At 43.3% G+C, this 17149-nt stretch overlaps 2 protein-coding genes across 5 annotated transcripts; both read right to left on the bottom strand.

Annotated features, from left to right (window-relative positions):
- Window positions 1-62: 62 nt before the first annotated feature.
- LOC120050879 (heat shock factor 2-binding protein-like) lies at window positions 63-10933 on the bottom strand. Its single transcript, XM_038997404.1, has 9 exons — window positions 10841-10933; window positions 6271-6418; window positions 6042-6145; window positions 5355-5504; window positions 4041-4185; window positions 3436-3553; window positions 2619-2722; window positions 1922-2169; window positions 63-374 (listed from the first exon to the last, which is right to left on the bottom strand). The coding sequence occupies exons 1-9, from the start codon at window positions 10931-10933 to the stop codon at window positions 63-65; spliced, it is 1422 nt and encodes a 473-aa protein (XP_038853332.1).
- Window positions 10934-11490: 557 nt separating this feature from the next.
- Window positions 11491-16657, bottom strand: LOC120050585 (origin recognition complex subunit 4-like). 4 transcript variants are annotated; one of them, XM_038997180.1, is made up of 14 exons: window positions 16594-16657; window positions 16097-16165; window positions 15690-15766; window positions 14982-15072; window positions 14802-14877; window positions 14599-14684; window positions 14469-14517; window positions 14216-14367; window positions 13696-13869; window positions 13485-13571; window positions 13288-13396; window positions 13068-13163; window positions 12915-12982; window positions 11491-11870 (listed from the first exon to the last, which is right to left on the bottom strand). In XM_038997180.1, the coding sequence occupies exons 2-14, from the start codon at window positions 16151-16153 to the stop codon at window positions 11688-11690; spliced, it is 1305 nt and encodes a 434-aa protein (XP_038853108.1). In that variant the 5' UTR covers window positions 16154-16165; window positions 16594-16657; the 3' UTR covers window positions 11491-11687. The 4 variants fall into 4 exon arrangements, with proteins under 4 accessions (XP_038853108.1, XP_038853106.1, XP_038853107.1 ...); XM_038997178.1 differs by lacking the exon at window positions 16594-16657 and adding an exon at window positions 16535-16553; XM_038997179.1 differs by lacking the exon at window positions 16594-16657 and adding an exon at window positions 16349-16505.
- Between the last annotated feature and the right edge of the window lie 492 nt (window positions 16658-17149).

The following is a 17149-nucleotide window of genomic DNA, read 5'->3' on the forward strand; positions in this document are numbered from 1 at the left end:
GGGGCACGTAGCCTGGGGGTACTGGCGGGATTCCGGGGTTCGTGGGCGCGGGGTAGACAGCATTAGGGTGTCCGAAAGGGGCAGGCATCATCGGAGGAGCGGAAGGGGTCATGTATCCAGGTGGTGGGAATCCAGGGTTTATGGGAGCTGGGTAGACAACATTGTGTGGTCCGAGAGAGGCAGGCATCATCGTATGAACCGGTGGGGCTGAAGGTGTCAGGTTGCTTGGGGGTGGTGGCACCACGGTGGGCGCTGGGTACACAGCATTGTGACCAGGCGGCACCTCTTTGGAGTAAGCTGGGGCCGGGGGTAACCGTCCTGAGTCGGTGTTGCCATGTCCTTTGGAGGCCATTGAAACGATGCACTTCCACGTTCTACAAGATCAAACAAGACACCAAAAATGTTCTTCCTTATTTTTTAACTACAAAACCAAGTTACACCTTTATAGCTTCACATGCTCTGACACATACATGTTCTACAAGTTAGCAAGGTATTGGAAACACATCTCTTCTGAGTGTAAGCAAGTTCCTGTTGGTTCTTGAGAGGATTTGCAAATTACTATTATTAGCAGAGATCCTTAGCGGACACAGTCCAGCCCAGTCTTTTAGCCCTCTCATCTTGAGTGTACAGTAACACTTCAGAGATCCTCAGCGGACACAGTCCAGCCCAGTCTTTTAGCCCTCTCATCTTGAGTGTACAGTAACACTTCAGAGATCCAACCATGTTGGGAATGGAGGTCGGTCAGAATATGGAAATGTTTTGTAACTTTGAAATGGACTGTAACACAACAGACTGAGGCTTGACTGTATATGTACACAGAGACTTACTTGCTTCAAAACCCTACAGCCTGTTGTACACGTGCCGAGTCAGCTTACTCAGTGTCATCCCCCTCAGACACTGAAAGGCTTATCCACTTTAGGTGGCTCCTAATGATCAGGCCAATCTCTACGTCATAATCTGTTTATCTGGGAGTCGGAGGCTCAGTTGGTAGAGCATGGAGCTTGCAACGCCAGGGTTGTGGGTTCGATTCCCACGGGGGGACCAGTATGAAAATGTATGAAAATGTATGCCTGTACTGTAAGTGGCTGTGGATAAGAGCGTCTGCTAAATGACTGACATGTAAACGTAGGTGGAGTGAGGGAGTCACGTGTGAGGTGGTCCAGGATATGGTGGTGGGAGAACAGGACAGTCAGACAAATTCATACACACAAACCGCTCCTAACCTGGTAAAAATAGGCTAAATATCATATATAAATGAATGTTCATTTGGAAAAGTTTTGAATAACATTTTATTGTCTGTAACAATGGTAGAACACAACACACAAAAATAACCTATCCTCCATTGTTACTTGACCTCAAGGTATTTGACCTAATGAAATAAGGCCATGAGGCTGATATGGTATTAGCTGGTATTAGGTCAACAGGCTAACAGGTAGAAACAGATCCAACTCACCTGACAACAGTAGATAAATATTTTAAACAAACAGACTGCTTCTCTTTAACATATGGCAAGTAAAAGTCATCCTTGCTTTGGACTATGTCAACAAGTTTTAATTTGAGCTATTTGTTGATTTTGTTGACATACACAATTTTGTAGTTCTAATGTATGTTCTATGTATGGGTTATGAATGTGTTATGGAGCCCTTATGTACAGTTATGGGGTTCTACTGGTCCGGAACTTCTGCTGTGGTGGGATAGGAACCAACCTGACTAAGTCCCTGGACCCGGGGGAAAAGCGAGAAAGGGACACGATGGAACCAACCTCTTCCACAGTGCACCATGGGAGCTCTCCTCAGTAGAGCTCTCTCTAATCAGAGAAACGTTTACTCTACAGTAGGAAAGCATTATCATCATCACGTGAGTGGGATGTGTCGCTAGTGCTGTGTGTATAACTTTGGGTTGGATGTATTTATACATGTACTTGGTCAGAGGAGGAGGTGCCGTGGGGGTCCAGGAAGGAGGCGCGGAGGGAGCCCAGGTCATCCAGTGTCTCCTGGGCCGTCTGCCTCAGGGCCGGGTGGCGGCTGGAGGTGGCCAGCATGCGTATGCGCTCCAGCGGGAGAAGGGGGTCGTCCAGCAGCAGCCCGGGCCCCACCAGGGACACCGCCTCCTCCAGCAGCACTGACTGGAGCAGCCGCAGGGCGTGGAGGCATACCTCAGAGTCCCCGTCTCAGGAGGGGAAGAGGGGTCGGGAGAGAGGAGGACAAGAGAGAGCAAAAAGAGAGAGATAGAATGAAAAAGAGAGGGCGAGGGAAGAGAGGAGGGGCAGAATCAGACAGAAGCAGAGTGAGAGGAAGGGAAAAGAGAGAGTAAGAGAGAGGGAGAGAAAGAGAGAGGGAGAGAATGAGAGAGGGAGAGAAAGAGAGAGATACAGTCTTAATCCTCCTAACTGACCACAACACATGAACCCTTCTTCACTGATCTGAGTTAAACACACTGATGCCAGCTCTCTGACCTCTGATTCAGGCTCTCTCTTTCGGACACACACTGGACTCTTGGACGATTAGCCCCATTGTGGGCTATAAGAGATCCAAATTAACAAACAAATGCTTTTGAATGCACACATTTTATAACGACACATACAAAGCACACAAGCCCACCCCTCACTCCCCTCTTACCTTCCAAAAGGGTCCAGATGAGAGTGAGAAGTCCTGGAAACTCCCTGATATACTTCAGTCCCTTTACACTGATACTGACATTATACAGAGCCATCAGCATCAACCTGTAACACAGAGAAACTACAATAACCACCATCATTCATCCACTTGCAGATAAACTACAATGGCCATCCACTTGCAGAGAAACTACAATAACCATCATCATTCATCCACTTGCAGATAAACTACAATGGCCATCCACATGCAGAGAAACTACAATAACCATCATCATTCATCCACTTGCAGATAAACTACAACAACCATCAGCATCCACCTGCAGATAAACTACAATGGGCATCCACATTCACCTGCAGAGAAACTACAATAACCATCATCATTCATCCACCTGCAGAAAAACTACAATAACCATCTTCGTTCATCCACCTGCAGATAAACTACAATAACCATCATCATTCATCCACCTGCAAATAAACTACAATACCCATCATCATTCATCCACCTGCAGAGAAACTACAATAACCATCATCATTAATCCACCTGCAGATAAACTACAATAACCATCATCATTCATCCACCTGCAGAGAAACTACAATAACCATCATCATTAATCCACCTGCAGATAAACTACAATAACCATCATCATTCATCCACCTGCAGAGAAACTACAATGCCTAGTTAATTTATTATTGCAGGTATCATTTGATCTGGATTCAAATGGCTGTGTGTATTGATGTTGGGTCGGCCAACATAACTGCTGAGGAGACCGTGTGTGTGTATGATTATTAATGTGAGTGATTTAGAAGTCCTCCAGTCTTACACTTTGAGTTTGGGGAAGACCCCAGGCTTCAGGAGCTCCAGCAGCTGCATCAGAGTCTCCAGGAGGACGTGGGCGGAGCTGGACAGGTAGTCCCGCCCACACGTCACCGCCGCCACGTCTGAGTGGATAATCAAACAGCAGAGGTCACCGATTGGAGCGCTAAAGATGTTAACGCTGAGCAGAGTGTGCCATTTATTATAAACTGGGTGGTTCCAGCCCTGAATGCTGATTGGCTGACAGTCGTGGTATATCAGACCATATTCCACGGGTATGACAAAACGTTTATTTTTACTGCTCTAATTAAGTTGGTAACCAGTTTATAATAGCAATAAGGCACCTCGGGGGTTTGTGGTATATGCCAATATACCACGGCTAAGAGCTGTATCCAGGCACTCGTTAGAACAGCCCTTAGCTGTGGTATATTGGCCGTATACCACACCCCCTCATGCCTTATTGCTTAATTATATGATGCAAAATATGTTATATAACACAGCATTGACTGGAATAACTCACAGTGAGATGGTGTAATTATAAACTGTGGTTATCAAAATACATTCAATAGACAGTTTGGATGGCATGCCATGGTGGCATAGCCGCACACTCACTGGTGACGACTCCGGCCAGCGCCAGAACAAACTGGTGCTCATGGGAGTTGGAGTCTTGCTGCTCGGCCTTGGCCTCCCCATCCAGAGACTTGACAAAGCTCTCCAGGGTCTGGCCCGCCACACTCAGGAAGGACTGCAGCTTACCCTACAATCAGAGTAATGAGGCAGGGTCAGAGATGGCCAGAGGGAGAAGGGGGGAATTAAGGAGGGGAACAAGGAGGGTGATGGAAGAGGACAAAGGCTAAGAGAACCAGGACATGGACTGTAGTTTAAAGACAACCAGGACATGGACTGTAGTTTAAAGACAACCAGGACATGGACTGTAGTTTAAAGACAACCAGGACATGGACTAGAGTTTAAAGAGAACCAGGACATGGACCGGAGTTTAAAGAGAACCAGGACATGGACCGGAGTTTAAAGACAACCAGGACATGGACTGTAGTTTAAAGACAACCAGGACATGGACTGTAGTTTAAAGACAACCAGGACATGGACTAGAGTTTAAAGAGAACCAGGACATGGACTGTAGTTTAAAGACAACCAGGACATGGACTGTAGTTTAAAGACAACCAGGACATGGACTGTAGTTTAAAGACAACCAGGACATGGACTAGAGTTTAAAGAGAACCAGGACATGGACCGGAGTTTAAAGAGAACCAGGACATGGACCGGAGTTTAAAGAGAACCAGGACATGGACTAGAGTTCAAAGAGAACCAGGACATGGACTAGAGTTCAAAGAGAACCAGGACATGGACCGGAGTTTAAAGAGAACCAGGACATGGACCGGAGTTTAAAGAGAACCAGGACATGGACTAGAGTTCAAAGAGAACCAGGACATGGACTAGAGTTCAAAGAGAACCAGGACATGGACTAGAGTTCAAAGAGAATCAGGACATGGACTGGAGTGGAAAGCATCAGAGGCAGAGGAATAGGTTCAGATGAGTGCTGACCCCTAAATCTTTTTATTTTATTTCACCTTTATTTAACCAGGTAGGCCAAGATAAAGCAAAGCAGTGCGACAAAAACAACAACACAGAGTTACACATAAACAAACGTACAGTCAATAACACAAATTAAAGAAAAATATAAAAATCTATGTAATCTATGTAAATTGACCCCTGGGCCATTGGTACTTCTGTGTCAGCGCAATACAGTAAAAATCCACCAAGTCTATTAAAGGGTGTGATGAAGCTACTGTCATCATGTTATAGCTATCCAGTCCTCTCAGATCTCCACAGGTGTGTAAGCGGCTAGGGGGTTGGTTTGGAATTGGGTGAAAGGTTTTGTACGGTCTGTGGATGAATGCCTCTCACATCGGCCAGGATGTCTTTGACTGCCTCCTCCTTACTGGAGGTGCTCCACAGCAGGGTGCAGGAAGCAGCCCCCAGCCCAGTACAGAACTCAGCCTGCTGCTGCAGCTGCTCCCGACTCTCCCATAGCTGCTCCCTCAGAACCAGCTTCTCCTGCAGGGGCATGCAGCAGATAGGTAAACACTCAGACACACACACTTACATGCATACACACACACTTACACTCATACACACACACACTTACACGCACACACACCTACACTCATACCCACACATACTTGTCCCAGGAACCATCTTCTTCTCTGGGTCTATAAGTAAGGCCTTAAGACATACTCTGACACACACAATGTTACCTAGGGAACAGGTTACCCTATCCATAGACTCAAGTTAGACTTTAGTTAATATGCCTCCATCTCTCACCTCTCTCTTTAATATCCCTCCATCTCTCACCTCTCTCTCTTTAATATCCCTCCATCTCTCACCTCTCTCTCTTTAATATCCCTCCATCTCTCACCTCTCTCTTTAATATCCCTCCATCTCTCACCTCTCTCTCTTTAATATCCCTCCATCTCTCACCTCTCTCTTTAATATCCCTCCATCTCTCACCCCTCTGTAATATCCCTCCATCTCTCACCTCTCTTTAATATCCCTCCATCTCTCACCTCTCTTTAATATCCCTCCATCTCTCACCTCTCTCTCTTTCTGACACTCGCTCTGCGCTGCGTCCAGGCGAGAGCGAAGGTGCAGACACTCATGTCTCAGTTGCTCCTGCTCCTGACCAAGGCGCTCCTTCACTACACACACACACGATTTTCCCTTTCACTGTTTAGGCTATTTCCCAATACCAACATTCATGTTATTCATTATCTGCCCACTTGTATGATAACATCCGCGTAGAGCCATTTCAAGGGCAGCTTACTTGTCTCTGCAGCACGGGCTTTCTGCAGCATCTCAATCAGGTCTCCATTCACTACTTTGGGTAAGAACTCTCGGAGCTGCATGACCTCTGTAGTCAATCTCTCCAAGTCTCTTTTTCTGATTTGGACCAGGCCTTCTCGGCTGTCAACCTAGAACAGAAAATCAATAGCCAGTCATGTGAATAAATATTTTGTTACAGTTTTACTTGATTTTTGCAAGGTGTGGCTTATTTTTGCCAATGTGCCAGGCAAATACACTACCGTTCAAACGTTTGGGGTCACTTTAGAAATGTCCTTGTTTTTGAAAGAAAAGCACATTTTTGGTCCATTAAAATAACATCAAATTGATCAGAAATACAGTGTAGACATTGTTAATGAAGGCCAGCATCCCTGAGTCGCCTCTTCACTGTTGACGTTGAAACTGGTGTTTTGCGGGTACTATTTAATTAAGCTGCCAGTTGAGGGATATGTTTCTCAAACTAGACACTCTAATGTACTTGTCCTCTTGCTCAGTTGTACACCGGGGCCTCCCACTCCTCTTTCTATTCTGGTTAGAGCCAGTTTGCGCTGTTCTGTGAAGGGAGTAGTACACAGCCTTGTACGAGATCTTCAGTTTCTTGGCAATTTCTCACATGGAATAGCCTTCATTTCTCAGAACATTAATAGACTGATGAGTTTCAGAAGAAAGGTCTTTGTTTCTAGCTATTTTGAGCCTGTAATCAAACCCACAAATGCTGATGCTCCAGATACTCAACTAATTTAAAGAAGGACAGTTTTATTGCTTCTTTAATCAGTCAACCGTTTTCAGCTTTGCTAACATAATTGCAAAATGGTTTTCTAATGATCAATTAACCTTTTAAAATGATAAACTTGGATTATCTAACACAACGTGCCATTGGAACACAGGAGTGATGGTTGGTGATAATGTGCCTCTGTACACCTATGTAGATATTCCATTAAGAAATTCTGCCATTTCCTGCTACAATAGTCATTTACAACATTAACAATGTCTACACTGTATTTCTGATCAATTGTATATTATTTTAATGGACAAAAAATTTGCTTTTCTTTCAAAATCAAGGACATTTCTAAAGGACCCCAAACCTTTAAACAGTAATGTATGTGTATGCATTAGTCATATATGTAGTCTCCCTAGGCAAAAAGGGGTGCCTTCACAATGTGAACAATGCTCCTAGTGCTGTTGCCCTAGGTCTGGGATTTCCTGAGACTATCATATCTGTAATACTAGGTGGTATGCTGTAGTCATATCTGTAATATTAGGCGGTATGCTGTAGTCATATCTGTAATATTAGGCAGTATGCAGTAGTCATATCTGTAGTAGTAGGAAGTATGCAGTAGTCATAGCTGTAATATTAGGTGGTATGCTGTAGTCATATCTGTAATATTAGGCAGTATGCAGTAGTCATAGCTGTAATATTAGGTGGTATGCTGTAGTCATATCTGTAATATTAGGCAGTATGCAGTAGTCATAGCTGTAATATTAGGTGGTATGCTGTAGTCATATCTGTAATATTAGGTTTTCATTTAAGAGTCCCTGTATACAGTTGTGACCAAAAGCTTTGAGAATGACACAAATATTAATTTTCACAAAGTCTGCTGCCTCAGTTTGTATGATGGCAATTTGCATATACTCCAGAATGTTATGAAGAGTGATCAGATGAATTGCAATTAATTACAAAGTCCCTCTTTGTCATGCAAAGGGTCTGAATCCCCCAAAAAAACATTTCCACTGCATTTCAGTCCTGCCACAAAAGGACCAGCTGACATCATGTCAGTGATTCTCTCGTTAACACAGGTGTGAGTGTTGACGAGGACAAGGCTGGAGATCACTCTGGCATGCTGATTGAGTTTGAATAACGGACTGGAAGCTTCAAAAGGAGGGTGGTGCTTGGAATCATTGTTCTTCCTCTGTCAATCATGGTTACCTGCAAGGAAACACGTGCCGTCATCCTTGCTTTGCACAAAAAGAGCTTCACAGGCAAGGATATTGCTGCCAGTAAGATTGCACCTAAATCAACCATTTATCGGATCATCAAGAACTTCAAGGAGAGTGGTTCAATTGTTGTGAAGAAGGCTTCAGGGTGCCCAAGAAAGTCCAGGAAGCGCCAGGACCGTCTCCTACATTTGATTCAGCTGCGGGATCGGGACACCACCAGTACAGAGCTTGCTCAGGAATGGCAGCAGGCAGGTGTGAGTGCATCTGCACGCACAGTGAGGCGAAGACTTTTGGAGGATGGCCTGGTGTCAAGAAGGGCAGCAAAGAAGCCACTTATCTCCAGGAAAAACATCAGGGACAGACTGATATTCTGCAAAAGGTACAGGGATTGGACTGCTGAGGACTAGGGTAAAGTCATTTTCTCTGATGAATCCCCTTTCCGATTGTTTGGGGCATCCGGAAAAAAGCTTGTCCGGAGAAGACAAGGTGAGCGCTACCATCAGTCCTGTGTCATGCCAACAGTAAAGCATCCTGAGACCATTCATGTGTGGGGTTGCTTCTCAGCCAAGGGAGTGGGCTCACTCACAATTTTGCCTAAGAACACAGCCATGAATAAAGAATGGTACCAACACATCCTCCGAGAGCAACTTCTCCCAACCATCCAGGAACAGTTTGGTGAAGAACAATGCCTTTTCCAGCATGATGGACCACCTTGCCATAAGGCAAAAGTGACAACTAAGTGGCTCGGGGAGCAAAACATTTATATTTTGAGTCCATGGCCAGGAAACTCCCCAGACCTTAATCCCATTGAGAACTTGTGGTCAATCCTCAAGAGGCGGGTGGACAAACAAAACCCCACAAATTCTGACAAACTCCAAGCATCGATTATGCAAGAATGGGCTGCCATCAGTCAGGATGTGGCCCAGAAGTTAATTGACAGCATGCCAGGGCAGATTGCAGAGGTCTTGAAAAAGAAGGGTCAACACTGCAAATATTGACTCTTTGCATCAATCTCATGTAATTGTCAATAAAAGCCTTTGACACTTATGAAATGCTTGTAATTATAATTCAGTATTCCATAGTAACATCTAACAAAAATATCTAAAGACACTGAAGCAGCAAACTTTGTGGAAATTAATATTTGTGTCATTCTCAAAACTTTTGGCCATGACTGTACATACAATTCACTAGAAGCAGACCATCTTTGCTAGCTCTGTAATAGTTAATGCAGTTCTGGCATCTAGTGGACAAATCTGAAAATTACAATGTAAATTTCCTGGACAAGGACGGACTTCAGGTAAGTTATCTCTTCACACGACAAATAACGGGATCGCTCTTGACCAGACCGAAATAGTAACCTAATCCAACATTACTCACCTACAAGTCTAGCTGACAGTGACTCTTCAACTTTGTTTGCTGAGATGGTTGTTACAAAGAGATAACTTACTTGTGAATAAGTAGTAACTTCATCTTCATGTAAGTACCTGTGTATTCGTGTCTGGTTAGCTCTTGTTAGCTAGCTAGTTACAGTAGCAAGCGTAGCTAGCAAACGTGCTAGCAAACATGGAAGCTAATTTGCGAGCTCAATATTTTTGTTTTACTATAGTGATAGTCAAAAATATGATATAAATACCTTTCTTTTCTTGCACAAAACCAACATTTTTGTGTCTATTGCTTGAGTCATTTTTAATTCCTCGGAGGTTTGTTTTGAGATGAGTTTAGTGCACTTGCCACTAGTGATGGGCATTCCGAGTCTTTTCGGTGAGCAGAGCCGGCTCATTTGGCTCCGTTCAGGTAAAAGAGCCGGCTCATTTGGCTCCGTTCAGGTAAAAGAGCCGGCTCATTTGGCTCCGTTCAGGTAAAAGAGCCGGTTCATTTGGCTCCCAAATGGCTCCTCGTTCAAAATGCTTAAAAATATATCTAGAATCAAGGAAAACGTGCAAATCTCCAATTTAAATCACAAAAAGTAGGTTACCATTATGTCAGATCGTGAAATGCACGTTCAAATGCATTTTTACCTGGATCAATTATTCAGTTCTTTTTAACGCACTGCACATTTTAGGATGGACCAGAATGACGCGCTCTCCCCACTATTGTTTCTGCAGTGAGAATTCACCCTCTTTAGATAATTATTTAGTAACTTATTTGCAGGTAATCGTTGTTTTGAAAAAAAAAAAATCTGTTTGTAGCTGTATGTAAATCACCAAAAAGATCCGTTCAAAAAGAGCCGTTCGTTTTGCTCTAAGGTTTATTGGTGGGATGTTTAATTACTCCAGCATAATTTCCGATAATCATACGTAATCTCTATGCAACGGCACTGTTTCACTAGGACACCAGTATCTTTTGTAAAGATACACCCACCCCCAAACATCTTCCTGCACTATGACCCCTGGGCCCTGACCTACATCATGTCACGTTTGACCTTTCTAGCTTCCAGTGGGCTAGCTACAGTTTACAGTGATTAGTTTCAAGAGTTCCTCCGTCATGTACTAAAAATCTACAGTACTCGCCGTATATTTGACCTCTCTCATGGTTCAAATGTCTCATTCTCTCTGGTCGTGCTGTTGTTAAAGTGTACGAACGCAGTGTGGCAGCTGGACCTCCTAATCAAGAACTTGTCGTATGTCCAAGACCAGCCCCTCACGCCTCATGGAGGGGGCAGTGCCTCCGCTGACCGGGCGTCCACTGGTTCTACAGAGGGGAGCCATGTTCTTGAGGATTGTGGTCGACTTGAGTGGTAGCTGTAGATGGAGAAACTACCACGTCACATTCATTAGAACAGGTTGAGCTAGTCCTTCAGTCGTAGTGATGTCCGGGTGGATTCTACAGTTAACTTAAGTGTCCTGCTCCCTGAGAGGAGCGAAATGTGCAGAAGGCTGTGCAGTACGCTGGTGAGGACACCGGCATCAATGAAGAGATGCAGGTCTTCCAGACCCCAGAACCTGTAAAAGTGCTACATCTCTCCTCTAGCATGGTAAACACATTTAATGCAAAACCTCATTAAACTGACACACTACTGTTCAGGAGTATTACATTTTCTTATTTTCTGAGTGACATTGACGATTATGCGTTCATCTTTGCATTAATTTCAGATGCCTGGTTGTTAAATATAGTACAGAGAAAGTGTATGCTATTCCCCCTGACATAAAGCATAATGATTGCTCAATGTGAATGGTTTTGTACCCTGTAATGTCAGTTCCAAAACAGACCACTAGATGGCATTTAGCATTGAATACATCTTAGGTTCCAAGAACTGGTACACTGATGACCAAAACAATTGCTTTATTCAATAAGTACAGCCAAATATTTACATTTACACACAAGGAATGAACACATGGCAGAAACATTTGTCAGGTCATTCATTGTCTGTCCCTGAGGACAGGGTCCAGGCCACAGTCCCATATCTTTCATCGTTTTTTTCAAAACTGCCCCACTGGACCCAATATAGAAGAATATGTACCTTTAACCAAAAGCAGACATGGCCCACTGTTTGACATCTGTGGGGCATTGTGGGTATTTCTGCAGGGCCTCCATGATCTGGCTGTGGTTTAACATAAGTTTCATCAGCTGGAACTCCTTCTGGATCTTAGCTGTGGAGCTGTCCATAGACTTAATCAGCTCCAACTGCTGCAGGTGTTCAAACGCCTGGAACAGAGTGTTGTTGGGTTGAATAAATCTTGAGTATCAAATAATACAATAGCCACGTGTATGCCAAGACTGTATGTATTACAATAAACTTTAGTCAGGGGTATTACAGAGAAGGGACAAACAACGGCATTATATACTGAACAAAAATAAAACGCAACATCCAACAATTTTACTAAGTTACAGTTCATGTAAGGAAATCAGGCCAGTTAAATAAATAAATTTGGCCCTAATCTATGGATTTCACATGGCTGGGCAGGGACGCATCCATGGGTGGATAGGCCCAGCCAATCCAAATGAGTTTTTCCCCATAAAAGGGCTCTATTAGAGACAGAAATAATCCTGTTTCATCAGCTATCCGGGTGGCTGGTCTCAGACGATCCCGCAGGTTAAGAAGCCGGATGTGGAGGTCCTGGGCTGGTGTGGTTACACGTGGTCTGCGGTTGTGAAGCCGTACTGCAAAATTCTCAAAAATGCCGTTGAAGGTGGCTTATGGTAGAGAAATTAACATTCAATTCTCTGGCAACAGTTCTGGTGGACATTCCTGCAGTCAGCATGCCAATTGCACACTCCCTCAAAACTTGAGACATCTGTGGAATTGTGTTGTGTGACAAAACTGCACATTTTAGAGTGGCCTTTTATTGTCCCCAGCAAAAGGTGCACCTGTGTAATGATCAAGCTGTTTAATCAGCTTCTTAATATGCCACATGTCAGGTGGATGGATTATCTTGGCAAAGGAGAAATGCTCACTAACAGGGATGTAAACAAATTTGTGCACAAAATAACAGAAATAAGCTTTATGTACGTTTGGAACATTTCTGGGATCTTTTATTTCAGCTCATGAAACATGACCCGACTACACTTTACATGTTGCGTTTATATTTTTGTTCAGTATTCATCAACATTCAGCACAAATCCACCCTTCTTCATTGTGAAATAAACTTACCTTGAGAACGAGCTACAAAAACATTATAGGATCTTTATGAAATATACTATTGGAAGGGTCTGATGTCATTCTACTGAGACCATGTCATGCAGACCCACCTTTATGACGACTGGCTTGTCAAAGTTATGGATAGAACGGGATTTCCTCTGCAGGAATTTCTTGAACTCTGACAAAAATAAAATATCTATTAACACAAACGTATGTCATTCCCAACAATTACACACCAGCTCTTACTAACTGTTGATCCTTACCATTGTGAACCATCTGGAAGTTAAACGGCTCTCCTTCATAGATGTCATTCAAGTGTTTCATGGCAATTATCAGGCACAGTTCAAGAATGGACAGGCCTGGAAAGATCAACAAAGCAAAATGCAGGCCAAATGATCAATGTTTTATCAAATGGTCATACGTCCATCAAAGAAATCCTCTAATAATGACCTCTACCCCTAATGGCTTTAGGCTTTAAATTACCATGAAGAATGTTTGCTTTAGAGTCCACCATACAGACTCTACTGGCCTCCAAAAGATCAGTGGGCTTGATGGCAGGTTTAGATGCACTCACACGGCTCAGAGCCAGCATCTGCAGAGAGGGGTCCACACACACAAAGCAACATTCAGAGTTTTTTTCCCCCACTCTTTGCTTTTATACTACAGATACAAACTCTTACCAGTAACAAGTGCAAGGAACGGAAGTCTTTGCTGGAGTTATAATGTCTTTGTAAGACATCCACCACTGGTTGGTCTTCACATAGCGTCTGAAATAAAGTCAGGAAGCATCGTGAGTAAGAAGAAAAATACCTTTCGGATAAAGCCAACTACAGCACATCACAAATCTAGTACTGTTAAAAAAAATAGTTTGCAGTCCTGGACTGGCCTCACCTTGATGCCGTCATTCCACTCGTCATAGAACTTGGTGTCGGGGAAGTCTTGTGGCAGGCTGAGCTGTGAGCGGACGTTGTCCAGGTACTGTATGAAGCTCAGGGAGCTGAGCAGGTGGATCTGTCTGTGGCTGAACCTGGACTTGACCCTCTTCTCTAGCAGCTCCAGGACATCCTGCAGCAAGCAGAGATGAGACCAGTTGTGATCACCAGAGAAGAGGATGAAAGAGAAGAAGGTAGAGTACAGTAAAGTCACAGGAGACTGAGGGGAGGATGGCTCATAATGCCTGGAATGGAGTAAACAGAATGGTATCAAACACATGCAAACCATGTGTTCAATGCCATTCAATTTATTCTGTTCCAGCCATTACTTAGAGCCTGTCCTCCCCAATTAAGGTACCACCTGTGAGTAGAGTAGAATATAATTAGATTGAAACCTATCCTTTTGAAACTAAAACGAGTTAATCACTGGAGAGGTCTAAAAGCTAGATAGTACACAACTGAGGTAGAAGAGACCCTACCAGTCTGCAGGTGAGGCCGATCACAGCGATGGGAGCCTGGGCAGACTGGGAGACATCCAGGAGGTTGTAGAGCAGAGTCTGGTTCTTATGGTGGGCAAACAGGTCAAACTCATCCAGAATGAAGAAGACAGGCCGACTGCTGCTACGATCACCTGGGACAAAGAGAGAACAGTACACTGTAGAGCCATACTGTCAGCATAAAGAGGGAGGATTCTTCAAAATTATAGTGAGGGAAATGTGCAGAAATTATTACCTTTCTTTAACGCCTCAAGAAGGAAGGCCAGGTTTTCTGCAAAACTACCCTGAAATTGACAATAAAATAAAGAGCAAGTTATAAATTGCAAAGGTACAAAACATACAGCATAACTTCTGTAAACACTTACAAACACTTTGTCTCCAACAACATTCTCCAGATTGAGCTGGCGTGTGATTTCTTTGAGCGCTATTCTATCATCAGTCTGTAAAAGACCTAGAAAGACAGAGAAGAAGAGTTGGGGAGAGAATCAACAGACAGTGCAGAAACAGACAGAGAATCAACAGACACAGAAACAAACATAGAAACAACCACAGACATCCTACTACCAACCATTCAGGTGGACAGGTAACACGTTCTTATTGACATCCTTCACTTCCAGCAACTCTCTCAAGACACAGTTCAGGAGCTGGAGATAACAGAAGAAAGTCAACATGCATGACGACGACAATAGGAGTTGGCTATACAGCACAAACAGATCTGGGACAAGGCTATCCTCGTAGCATTCCATACCATTGTTTTCCCAGATCCCCTGGGTCCAACGATGAGTACAGAATTACTCTCTCCATGGACAGCTGTCCTCCTCAGCAGCTCCAGCAGGTGTCTGGAACATTAACACAAGGACCGTTACCCACAATGCCCCACTCTCTGCAGCTCAGTATACAACCTGGCCAATTGCCATGTTCAAAACAACTGGGAACTCTCCGACTTCAGTGCGTTCAAAACAAATGGGAACTTGGGGGAAAAAACGAGCTCCGACTGGGAAAAATCTATTTCAATTGTTATCCAACTCGGGAACTGAGGCCTCTTTCTAGAGCTCCGACCTCGTATTTCTGAAGTTCCCGGTTGTTTTGAACGCGGCCGGTGGCTGCCAAGGTGTAACGCGGTGTAACACTAGACAGCATAGACACACAGAAACGACAGGTATAGGTGGGGCTGGAGCCAAATAATAAACAACAGCTGGGTCCTTGTGAAATTGAAAATCTGAACAGTTAAGTTTATTATGCTAGGACTTTCAGCCCCCAACAAAATGCACATTGCCATGACACATGACCTGTGGAGTACCCCTCATTAAACACACTTGTCATGTGTTATGGTAAATAGACCCAACTTATACCATTACCCTTACATTAATCAATCTGCTACAGTACAGTAAGTGAGTGTCACGTTTGTCAATTAATGACACCTTAGTTAGCAGGTCAGCACCACCAAGGTACCTACTTGTGTTGTGATTCCATTCCCACTGGCTTTTCAGGAAGTCTCTGATGACAGAATCTCTCCCTCAATATCATCTGAACCTGAAAAATAAATCCATTCTAAAAAGGGTTATTATTAAGTATTTGCCAGTAATGTTGTCCATGGGACATCATACCTTAATGTGTTACCTGGCTGGGTAAGTTTTTTTTGTTACATTTGTTTAACTAGGCAAGTCAGTTAAGAACAAATTCTTATTTACAATGACGGCTTAGGAACAGTGGGTTAACTGCCTTGTTCAGGGGCAGAACGACAGATTTTTACCTTGGCAGCTCGGGGATTCGATCTAGCAAGGTCACCACAACCAACTAATAAATTGATCCATTACGTTGCCTGCTCAATGTAAACATTCAATAAAACAAACGAACACAAACCTGAGAAATACATTCGCCGACTGGCATGTGTGTTTCTTTCACTTTTCGTTTACTCATGGTGGCAACAGTCTAGAATGGACAAAACACAAGAGAGACTTGCGCTAAAGCTAACTACAGAAGCTAGCTAGCAAGCAAGCAACATGGCATGCAGTGCAAACAAAACGAACTATTTCTCTATTATGCTAACTAGCTGATGACTCGCCTTATAAAAATAAAAGTGTATGGTGAAACATATGACTGAGTGATATTTACAAGTTTGGTGACGTTAATAATAATAATTATTAACTTTTTTCCCGATGACAGTGGTCTAAGCGCGAAATTAAAATCTTTGCGAAGACATTTCTCATTTAACAATCACAACTCCAACCCACTTCCGGGTCACCTAATTATTGGATCTACAATAGGAGGCTATATTACTGCACAAAACAATCTACACACATTTAAATGAATAATTCCAGGATGTAAGATTCCCTGCATCTAATTAATATCAAATGTACTTAATCAGGGAGGGGATGTTCTCTTCCAACAGTGATTATCCTACCACAGCCACCGAGTTAGCGCTTATGATGGGAATGCATTATGAATGGTCCCGACCTTTTGGTACCCAGAAGTAGTAGTATGCTCATGGAAGCTTTACTTATTCAATGCCAGGTCAGACACATATGTGTTGAGCCTTTTATGAGTGGTGGAATAAGTACCCAATTGTCATAATAGAGTAAAAATTAAGATACCTTCATAGAAAATCACTCAAGTAAAAGTGAAAGTCACCCAGTAAAATACTACTTGAGAAAAAGTCTAAAAATATTTGGTTTTAAATATACTTAAGTATCAAAAGGGAAAGTATAAATAATTTGAAATAGCTTCTATTAGGTAATCCAAACGGCACAAATGTATTTTATTTAATTTTTTATTTACGGATAGCCAAGGGCATACTACAACATTCAGACATAATTTACAAACGAAGCATTTGTGTTTAGTGAGTCAGCCGGATTGGGGGCAGTAGGGATGACAAGGGATGTTCTCTTGATAAGTGTGTGAATTTGACAATTTTCC

Source organism: Salvelinus namaycush, chromosome 7 (assembly GCF_016432855.1).
Source record: "Salvelinus namaycush isolate Seneca chromosome 7, SaNama_1.0, whole genome shotgun sequence".
Classification (NCBI taxonomy): domain Eukaryota; kingdom Metazoa; phylum Chordata; class Actinopteri; order Salmoniformes; family Salmonidae; genus Salvelinus; species Salvelinus namaycush.

What these genes read in the sequence shown, in the direction of transcription:
- LOC120050879 (XM_038997404.1), bottom strand. Translation starts at nt 10,933, where the DNA reads ATGGCTCCCCTCTGTAGAACCAGTGGACGCCCGGTCAGCGGAGGCACT. An exon ending in TGGTCTTGGACATACGACAA is followed by an intron (nt 6,419 to 10,840) that starts GTTCTTGATTAG and finishes TTTCTGTTCTAG; the next exon opens with GTTGACAGCCGAGAAGGCCT. An exon ending in GCTGGCCGGAGTCGTCACCA is followed by an intron (nt 3,554 to 4,040) that starts GTGAGTGTGCGG and finishes TTATCCACTCAG; the next exon opens with ACGTGGCGGCGGTGACGTGT.
- LOC120050585 (XM_038997180.1), bottom strand. Translation starts at nt 16,153, where the DNA reads ATGAGTAAACGAAAAGTGAAAGAAACACACATGCCAGTCGGCGAATGT. An exon ending in GGGGATCTGGGAAAACAATG is followed by an intron (nt 14,878 to 14,981) that starts GTATGGAATGCT and finishes TGTTATCTCCAG; the next exon opens with CTCCTGAACTGTGTCTTGAG. An exon ending in GTTACCTGTCCACCTGAATG is followed by an intron (nt 14,685 to 14,801) that starts GTTGGTAGTAGG and finishes CTGTCTTTCTAG; the next exon opens with GTCTTTTACAGACTGATGAT.